General features: G+C 46.6%; 1 protein-coding gene across 5 annotated transcripts in view; it reads right to left on the bottom strand.

Annotated features, from left to right (window-relative positions):
• The window catches only part of Pcnt (pericentrin), a 114,663-nt gene extending 109,654 nt beyond the window's left edge, over window positions 1-5,009 (bottom strand). For all 5 annotated transcript variants that reach the window (XM_023715884.1, XM_023715885.1, XM_023715886.1 and 2 more), the window contains exons 1-2: window positions 4,831-5,009; window positions 2,431-2,643 (exon numbers count right to left, since the gene is read on the bottom strand). In XM_023715884.1, coding sequence (XP_023571652.1) covers window positions 2,431-2,643; window positions 4,831-4,887 — 270 coding nt within the window. In that variant the 5' untranslated portion in view covers window positions 4,888-5,009. The remainder of the gene's footprint in view (window positions 1-2,430; window positions 2,644-4,830) is intronic.
• Window positions 5,010-10,731: the final 5,722 nt, after the last annotated feature.

The following is a 10,731-nucleotide window of genomic DNA, read 5'->3' as shown; positions in this document are numbered from 1 at the left end:
AAAAAAAAAAAAGAAAAGAAAAGAAAAGAAAAATTCATACTTAGGTAAATTAAGTGTACATGCATTTAATCAGCTTACCACTGAAAGAATGCAAAATGAAGCTGGGCCTGGTAGTACATACTGTAACCTCAGCATCTGGGAGTCCAATAGAGGACAACCTCAAGGTCAAGTCAAGCCAGGACTACATACCACAGTCTATCTTAAATAAAGGAGTATGGCAGGCATGGTGATGCATACCTGTAATCCCGGCACTCAGCAGGCTGAGGCAAAAAGATCTTGGTGGGTTTGAGGCCAGCTCAGATTGCATAATTTATTCAAGTCTAGCCTAAACTACATAATGAGACCCCGTTTCAAAAAATTAAAAAAGCCCATAAAATAAAATATCAATACTGAGTCCTTACTAATAAACAGAAACAAACTGGGAAAACAACAGCTTTTCCTTTCAGAACAGCAACTAACACAAGCAGCAGAGTGACAGAAGTGATGGACATAAAAACTCATCAATTGGCCAACACTACTGTAATAATTATTCAGGAAAAAAAATCATCATCAGACATAAAGTGTAAGCCAGACCTGGTGGCACATGTCTATAATTTCAGCACTTGGGGGACTAAGTCAGGAGGATCAACACAAGTCCAAGCCCAGTCTGGGATGAAAAGTGAGTTTAAGGGCAGCCTGACCTACACAATGAGACCTTGTCTCACAAAAAAAAAAAAAAAGAAAAAGAAACATATCTACACAGCGTCTACATATCTCTACACAATATAGTTACCTATGAAAGGAACACAATACCTGTTCTACCAGGAGAAACCACACTAAGTGACCAAGTTAGTATCACCACAAATGCTGCCAAGCATGGACACCACATGCTTTCATGAGGCACACTGATTGGTACTGTCAAACTTCCACAAGGAATGAACCTAAATATGATCATGAGGAGAAAACCAGGCAGATCAACTTTTATGCTGCAGGAATTATTTTACAAAATAATTGAATAATCTTTTTCAAAAGTGCCACAGGCAGGCTGACAGACTGCCCCAAGCCAGAGGAGACCTGGAAACATGACCATGGAACACAACACAGAGCCCTGGACTGCAAGAGCACTAGTGGAACAACAGGCAGACACACTGCACAATGTCAATGTTAACTAAACCTGATTCTGATAATGATACTAATAAAAAAAATAATTATACTAGTATCATAAAAGATGTTAACATTTCAAGAAACTGAGTAAAAGGTATCTTGAAACTCTGCTAGTTCTTACAATTTTTTTTTTTCCCAGTACCGGGGATCAAACTCATGACCTTACACTTGTAAGGCTGGTGTTTATGCCCTGAGTTATCGCCCGGCTTTTCAAATTTTTTTGTATAAGTCTAACATTACTTCAAAATGAGCAACTAAAAGTTATAAGGTTTTTAATTATGTGTAACAAGCTTCTTTCCCCTCAAAGAGGCTAGGCAAGAAGCACAAGGCTCTCTCAACACAGCTATTACTCTCAGCCAGCTGAAAAGAGCCTTCCTATTTTGGCAAACAGTGAGAGATGATAATGATGAACAGTGACAGACAACCAATGCCAGCAGTGCAGACAAGCAAAGGCACGGTCACCAGAGACAGGAAACAGAGGACACCATGGCAAAGTGTTGTATCACTCAAAAAGAGCAAAATTCCACTTATAAGTAGAATATCACACACTTTACATACTGGAAGTAGTTGTATTTTTTCCAATAAGGCAAACCGGGTATGTCATGATTTTAAGCCAAATTCTGTCCCCCAAGTCCCTTTCCAATTTCAGGGAAATTTAGTTTACCCTCTCACCCTAGAAAACACCTAAACTTGCCTGGAGATGAAAGTAGCAGGCACCTTTGAGACTCAAAGCTCTCACTGACAATCCACATGAGAAATTTTAAGGAGAATCCATTGAAGGGCAGGTTTGGAAGGCCAGGAAGGTCACATCCTCAGCATTCTCAACATACACTCATCTGCCACCAGGTAAACCCTACACAGCTCACAGGCCCCTAGGCTGCAGGAAGCCAGCTCCATCATACCTGTTCTGTCATACCCCCATCCCTTCCCTCCTTACAAAGCACGCAATCGACAAAAATGACAAACCAGTACATTTGAAAGTAAGTGAAGAGGTATCAGATTTTAAATATCCAACACCTAGCAAAGGGCTGATTCAGCTACCAAGAACTCACACTTACAAAGCTTCTATAAAATGACACCTGCCTATAAAGCAATCAGTGCACAATTTCTTAAATCTTGTAATAAGACAAAACATTTATCAAGCATAAGACCACAAAATGTGAACTTACCTTTTTATCAATTAATATAAAAGTCTTTTCCCACTTTTGAGAGGCAAAAACAGACCAAAAACTTTTAGTAAATTACTGGATGACTAAAATGTTAAAACATGATGCTGGGCAAATCTACCTGAGCTGCAAATGTCCCTCCAGGCCTGTCTGGGCTGTTGCTGCATGCTGTGCTTTTGCAAATGTCACCTCCTTCTAGAAGTCCAGCATCCTGGGTGACTATCGAACTCTCCTCCTGGACAGGCGCATTGACAGCCGGGCCCTTCCTCTTCGCCGTCTTTTTCTTCGAATGCGCACCGTCGCCTTTTGTTTTTCTCTGTCGGAAATGAGCAAGCTGCGCAAAAACGTTGAGAAGTAGTAAAGACAGAGGTAAATGAGAAAAAAGTAACAAAACCACAAAGTCAACAGACTTGTGGGAAACATGAGGCTTGGGTCCACTCACTTCACTCAGCCACACTTGGCCAACAGACCACTTTCCCTAAACGCTGCTTTCATTGACAACTAGGACACCAGCAATAAGTTCAGGACTATATCCACAGTTTACTGGTGAGAACTGTTAACTATGCCTAGATACAAACAAAAGAAAACTATACAGCTAATTGACAAAATAGCTTTTCTAACCCTTGGCAGTTTACAGAAAAATAACTTTAAAAAAAATGCAATTAAAATGCTGAGGGCTTAATCAGGAACAGTTAAGAGCTTAAAATTATACAAAAAGATAAAATTGTTCCCTTTCTGCCCCCATTTTTTCCTAATCAAGGAAATATACCACCCAGCCAAAACTTCCTAGCCATCGATTCTGAGACAAGATACAGAAATAGCAAAAAATTAATTAAGCCAGGTCAATTTAACTTCCTTTATAGAATCAGATGTTCTATTTTTCATGACACAGCTCAACAAAGCACAAGGGACCTCCACAGAATGTCACCCATCAGAAGGCACAACCTTGCTCTGTTCAGACCCTCAAATCCAAGGCTTTTCAACCACAATCATGCACCATCTCCCACTAATACCTTATTCAAAAAATATTAAACACCAGTTTTTCACAAAAGGATGTCCACTCCTTGAAATAAAAACATAGCCACAGAAGCAACGTTACTTGACAAACCTTTGTGCAATAACAGACCTACACATTTTTGTGGACAAAAAACAATTTTCCATGATCACTTACATGAGAAAAAATCTCCGAAGGACACCCCTTCAAAAATCAATTCCATTTTCTTTTCCTTTTGTATGAGTGAACTGAACCCATATAAAAGTTAAAGGTAAGTACTAAGCTATATCCCTAGCTCCCCACTCATATTTTGTCTTTTGAGACAAGGTCTGGCTACGTGTATTTGATGTTGTGATCTTAGTGCCCTCCTCCATCTAAGGCAGTCACCTACTACAGAGCTCCCTTCTGCTGCACAGACTGGAGGTTTCCTGATTCTTCCTCATCATCTTCCGTCTCCCATAAGCACACAGGCTCAGGGCTCAGTTACTCAAATTTGAGTGATAAGGTCTAGTTCGTCTCATTTTTCATCTCCTGGCCTGTGTATGTGTGGCACAAGGGAACCACCCTCTATCTTTACAACTGCCGTCGGAAACGAGGCCACACTGTCCTCAGTCTGTCACCCTGCCATGGATGACTGCTGTCCTGTGACTGTCACACCCATTACTATGTGTTCTGGATGTCTCTGTAATGCACTAGCTTTAGGTTGACCCTGGAGAAGGAATGAGCTCTGAACCCTCCCATTAGTAAATCTACAAAATGAATACAGCAGGCACACTGTGTTCTTCCTGGGGTCTTGCAGCCAGAGAGCCAAGGCTGCAGTGCCCAGGTTTTTTCAACCATGCCCCCATCCCGTTTCCAAGGCAGAGAGTACTAAATTAATTTTTCTTAAATGTAAAAACTAGGACAGAGGAAGTTGACAGGAGCACTCCTCTGACACCGAATTTGAGGACCTGAGCCCCCACGGGGCCGAACTGGGCGTGCGCGTAGGGTTCACAGGTCCAGGGATACCACTGAGGACTTTCATAGACAAAATACCTGTAAACTGCCAAAGACCTAGAACTCTAAATGAAGTTTTAAGTCATGGAGAACTCTGTGGCGCAGCACCTCACGATACACTGAATAAGGGTACCATGAAGCACAATTTCCCACAACCTGGTTAAGACCCAACTACGCTGAGCCCACTGCGCAGGCGTAGCCCCGCCCCATGACGCCGGGCCCAGCCAGTAGTTTTCCCCTCGCCCGCCAGCCAGCGAAGCGCCGCGCATCCTGGCCCATGGTTGGCTAGGTAAGCGGCAGGGGCGGGCATGGGGCGAGGGCGGTGGATTCAAGATGGCGGCGGCAAGGAGGGGGGATTCCAGCGATGGAGCCGGCAGAAAAGACAGAGCCTCTGTAGAAAGAACAGCGCCTGGGTTGGCGGCCCAGCTCACCCAGCCGCTTCTGCTCCGGACAGGCGGTATCAGGCACCACAGCTACCGTGAGGATTTCTAGTCGCAGCAGCGCAATAAGGAGGCAAACCCTGCTGTTTACCTTCGCTCTCCCAGCTTCAACCTTCCTGCGCCGTTGCTCTTGTTCATCTTCTTCCATCTCTCTCTGGGACTGTACAAGTTGTCCGGTGGTGGCCGAACTAACTCAGCGCAGCCCTCGCTCTATTTACACTCCCTCCCCTTGGTCCGCTCGCCCTCCCCACATGCAACTGTCAGCTCCGTGGCCCCGCCCCACAGCGCATCCAATGGAAGGCCGTCTGTCCCTTGCGCGCGTGCGCGCTGGGTCGGCGTGGCCCGAGCGGCGCTTTGTTCTGCCAGTCTCTGACTGGCTGACTGGTGTACCCTTCCTCTCAAGCCGGACCAATGAAAGGAGTACGGTGTTCCCGGGGCTCCTTGTGATTGGTGCGTACTACGCAAACGGTTCGCGCCGCTCTTCCGCGCGCTTGCGCGCCCTCCCACGGCGGGAGAAGCCTGAGCTGGCAAGGGCACTAGGAGCGTGCATGGCGCCCTTCGTGGGCCAATCCATACCTGAAGCTGTTGGTCTAGGACCACATGAGTACACGCAAGACCTGGGGAATTGGGACGGGGTTAGCCACAACGCAGGTCTTTGCCATAACTAGCCTCGCCCGCATCCCGCCCCCTACGCACTGACTGTTGCCCCGCCCACACAGCAGGACCCCCCCCCAGCCCTGTTCCCAGCCGGGTAGGGCTGTCTGGCTTGCCTATTCTGGAGTTGCACACAGCTCTCCAAAGGATCACCGAGATCCTGCCCTGGCCCTGTTGTGACCACTTCTCCCCCTGCCAACACACTGTGCCCTAGCCTGCCCAGGAAGCCAAAAGCCAGGGGCAGCCTGGAATTACTACCCCAGGACCAGGACTGCGGCCTTGCAGGTGCTAGAGTGTTGGCAGGGACCAGAAATCCCCGAGGGCTCTCCTGTATCCACGATCTCCTCCCAGCTCTTGTGCGTGCAGGCTCACAGACTGTGCCACAAAGCAGTGCCCGGATGAGGGAGTTGAAAATACCTGGAATATACATGTTCTGGGGCCTTAGAAGGAAGTCTCCTCAGGCTGACAGACTTCTTTCTCACGAAGGTGCAAGGTAAGTGATGGAGGAATCCCATCAGGGAGAGAGCAAAGCAGCCTCTCCTGATAGGATGACTGTTGGGATCTTCCACATATACTGCAAATGGTTGTTAAGAACACAGTGGCATCGCATTTGATATTAATGTAAAAGAGATGCTAACTCCTCAGTTGCAGTCTGACTAGAAGAGGAACTCCTTTCAAAGTACAGAGTGGAAATTACAAACTAGGGGAGACCAAAATCTGAACTGCTCTGCCTTTGTTAAATACCCCATGGGAAAGGTGAACACCCTCAGGCTGAGCATGGTAACACATGCTTGTAATCCTAACACTGAGAAGCAGAGGCAAGAGGACTCCCCTCAAATTCATGAGGTACATAGCAAGATCATATATTAAAAACAAACAAACAAACAAAAAAAAAACCTAGTGAACATGCTCAGAACTCACTTTAGTGGAACTAGTGAAGCTAGGGGTTAACCAGCTTTTCAAGTGGCCTGTAACTAGAAGGCATGACAAGAAAGATGGAGTGGATCACCTGGTGCAAGCCTACAACCCAGAGCCCCTTCCTTCTGCAACGTTCCTTCAGCCTTTTAGATATGCCTATCATTGTAGTACACTTAATGTGGTTGTCTGTCCTTGACAGTCAAACAGTGGGTATTCACTTCTTCTGAGCCTCCTTTTGTGTTTTTGTTTGTTTTTGGCAGAACCAGAGATTGAACTCAGGCCCTTGCCACTTGCCAGGGAAGCACTTATTGCACTAAGCCATCTCCCTGGCCCCCCCCCTTTTTTTTTTGTATTTTTAGGGAAGGGTCTTTAGGGTGTTCAGGGTCTCACTACTAGATCGGACTTGAAGTGATCCTCCTGTCTGCAGCCTCCCAAGAGCTAGGATTACAGGCTCATACCACCATGCCCAGTCTCAATTGCTGTCTCAGCGTACCCCAGGGGCAGGGCTGGAACGGCAGGCCCTGAGATCAAATCGCTGGCCCCTGCACTTGCTTGCAGGTGCTTTAGTCTGCTGAGCTATTTGGCCGGTCCTAAAGCCTCCTTTTGGATGAAGTCTGTTGTGAGACCCCATGTGCTTCCGTGTGGTCCCTCTTAAATAACATTAAAATATCAGTAGCAATGCCTCCCTTAACTCTGGGATGATACCTCACACAAGTCAGCCTGCAGCCTCAGAGAGATCCTTAGAGTCTAAGTAACAGCACTGCCTACAGAGCTTCAGAAAGCCCCTGGAACCTGGCCATCAGGAAGCACTTATCCTGTGCCATGTGGGCTGAGTCTCTTGACTCCCAGACTCAACTCTTATGTTATTGGCATGCACATGGGGCAGACAGGAGGGCTGTGGGATCAGGCTTTCCAAGAGCAGCCAAACACAGATTTTCCTGAATCTCCTAATATGTTTTGGTACATTTAAAACTTGGGGAAGGACCACATGCCAGTACACCCAAGCCAAGACCAAAGTCATCCCCATGGACATTCAGGTTCTGCAAGTGTCCACCCACATCTTATTTTGGTCTATTTCTAACTATTAAAAATATTTCAGGGGGCCAGGGAGATGGCTCACTAGACTAAGCACTTCCCTGGCAAGCGCAAGGGCCTGAGTTCCATCCCTGGTTCTACCAAAAACAAAAAACAAAAAATATTTCAGGATAAGTTATAAGGACACACTGATAGAATAGCAGACTTGTAGGGCATATTATAGCAAAAGTTAGAAATCAGTTCATAGCCTGTGTCTGTGCTCATGCTGCCTGCCACATAGATAGCCTTAACTATCTACTTCTCTTTAATAATGTGCTGGGCCAATTTAACTGTGTCCAGCTTGTGTTTTCCTTAAGTAGAAAAATATATATTGTTTCTAACTTGTTTCAAGGACTGCATGTCTGGGATAGACTGGCCCAGTCAAGGACCCACTTAGCTCTACTTGCTCTGCTCACACCCCTTCTCCTTCCCAGAATTTTAATTTCTTCTAAGTAAACCTAACTGACAAAATATGACATAATTCTTGTATTCCATGTAACCAATCATGTAACAACCTGCTATCAGTTTTATACTTCCCACTTTCAAATCATATTTAATCTAAACTCAGACCTGACTTGAGGCTGGTGATTTGAACTTCTGGGCTGCCCAGTCCAACAGTGGAATAAAAGTTGCCTTCTACCTCCTTGGTGCAAAGAGTCTTCCCTTTGGATTGATAATGTTCTTTCTGCTACAGTATTGCAGGGCATTATGGTGCACACCTGTAATCCCAGCACTCAGGAGGCTGAGGCAGAAAGACAGCTGTGAGTTCGAGGCTAGCCTGGCTACACAGAGTTCATGGGCAGCCTGAATGTCATAGTGAGACCCTATTTCAAAACACACACATGAAAGAAAGAAGGAAAGAAAGAAAGAAAGAAAGAAGTTATAAGTTACCTAGATTGTTTCAAAGACGTGTGTGAGGTGTGCACAGTGACTTTCCCCAAAGACAGTGGGGGGGGGGAGGGGAGGAGGAGGAAGAGGAGGAGGAGGAGTCTCTTCACAGCATAGGAACCTGTCCGCACCTTAGTGAGCAATAGTTCAGAGCAGGCATGGACCCTCCCACCCCATAACCCTGGTCTACACGGAGAAAACATCATAGACGTACCAGCTAGGAATTCTGCAAAGTCCCTGTCCAGGATACCTGTAAGCTAGGAAAAATCTAAGGACACAGTCCAGCCATGAGGAGCTGAGGAGGTGGCAGGCCACAGGGCTCCTGCTCTCAGTCCACATATAGTCTTCAGGAGGCAGGCTAAGGAGAGTCAGTTAACACAGCCTGGGGATTGGTTCATTACCTGCAACACTGCCATGGTGACTACAGGTATTAGGAATAGGGGAAGGTTGTGTGGGATGTGTGGAAACTGCATAACCATCTCAGTTTTTCTGTAAATGTAAAACGTTCATGAGACTTTAAAAGCTAGGGTGGTGGCACATACCTGTAATTCCAGCAGTCAGGAGGCTGAGGCAGGAGGGTTGCCTTGAGCTAGCCTAGGTTACATAGTTCAAGGACAACCTGAACTACAAAATGAGACTAACCCTGCAGTTGCCAGGGAGGTACCTGTGCCACTGAGCTATATCCCCAGCCCCAACATTTTTTTTCTTAAGACTATTTAGAAACATCAAGTCAGATGTAGTACTACTCACCTGTCAACATAGCATTTTTAGTCTGGGCATGGTGGCGCGCGCCTGTAATCCCAGCACTTGGGAGGCAGAAATCAGGAGGAACACTACTAATGAGGGCTGTGTAGTGAGACCCTGCACACACACACACACACACACACACACACACACACACACACACAAAAGACCCTGGATTCAATTTCTAGTACCACAAAAACAAACCTAAACAAAAAAACTGTTCTCAGATCTAGTAGTGTGTTCCTATAGTCACAGCACACAGGAGGCTGAGACTGGAGGTCCACTTGAGCCTATGAGTTTGAGACCACTAGCAGCAACATAAATAAAACTTAACCCCTAAGAAACCCGTGCCCAGCAGAAGATGTCAGGTACCACACTGAGGCTCATCTCCTAGCTGCCCTGAGTTGCTTTGCAGGGGAGAATTTTAAAACTATAGCTTCATAATTGAGCTATCAGACTCAGCTGGCCTTACTCAGCTGCAAATGGGAGATAATTTGATTCAGCTTTATCTGACCAGCAACACAGTGCTACACACATGCCCTGTTTCAAGGACTAGCCATCTGGGGCCAACTAGCTCGGCCAGACTAGCTTCATTGTGAATGGCCTCTCCAATTAAACCTGCCCAGACACATCTGCCTGACAATGTGTAACCAAATATAAGTTACCAATTATATGCTAACCTGTTATTCATTCTGTATTTCCTGCTTGCATAATGTATATAAGTTGCTATTTTACTCTAGGCCAGGGCTGATGATTTGTATCAGGTTCCTATCAGCCCACTGATGTTAGTAAAAGCTGCCTCTCCGTTCCTTGGTGCAAAGCATTTTCTATTCCGCTCACAACAGTTTCTGGGACAGCTTAACTAAACTGATTTAGCAGATGTGCACACTCTGCCCTCCTGTTTGTATGTCTCCTAAGACTGCTAGCACCAAGAAGGCTGTGAACACACACTGGCATCTAAAGTGTAGCCATGTCTGCTAGTGCCAACGATATCAGTAAGGACCCCAGGACCCTACCTCCTGGAATGCAGGGCCAGTGCTCAGTTGTAGCAGTGGCATGGACGCAGCATATGTGGAAAGCCCACACTCCAGGCCTGGCGGGGAGAGATGTACACAGATCCAGCAGGAGCTGCTTTGAGGGCTCTGTCAGGATACAGGGCCTTCTCAGCCCCACTCTCCCACGCCTGAGGGTCTCAGTGAAGTCAGAACAAATCACACAATTTATAGAAACCATAAATGCCTAGTGTGGGAGAGTTGAGGGACTCTGAAGCCAGCATCAAGATGTTGGTGCTGGTTCAGGGGCAGCCGGGCTGCAGGTGCTGCTTGGGCCCACCATGCTGGCCTAGCCGCTGCTGTTGCTGGGTCCTTGCCTGTTCCTCAGCTCTCTCGCTGCCTCAACCCTGCTGTGGGGCTGATAGTAGCCAGTCTGGAGCACAGAATCACAAAGTGCAACTTCTTCCCCATATGCCCTCCTGAGAAAACAATGCTCATCTCATCTCTGGCCCAGGTCATTGCAGAGCTGTCCCTACCTGCAGTGGTGGCAGGTGTCCTGTGAGGCTCAGCTACTGGCTGCTGGCCATGAGGTGCTGTGGTGGATTGACAACTGGTGGGCAACTTATAACACCCTGCTGAACTGAATCGGCACAGTGCTGGGTATGGAAGGCCCACCTGAGGATTGTTGCCAACAACATAAAAAGGAAAACTAAGGAGGAAGA

The sequence above is a fragment of the Octodon degus genome, unplaced genomic scaffold (assembly GCF_000260255.1).
Source record: "Octodon degus isolate 3935 unplaced genomic scaffold, OctDeg1.0 scaffold00045, whole genome shotgun sequence".
NCBI classification, from domain to species: domain Eukaryota; kingdom Metazoa; phylum Chordata; class Mammalia; order Rodentia; family Octodontidae; genus Octodon; species Octodon degus.
This window is presented reverse-complemented; position numbering and strand designations above follow the sequence as displayed.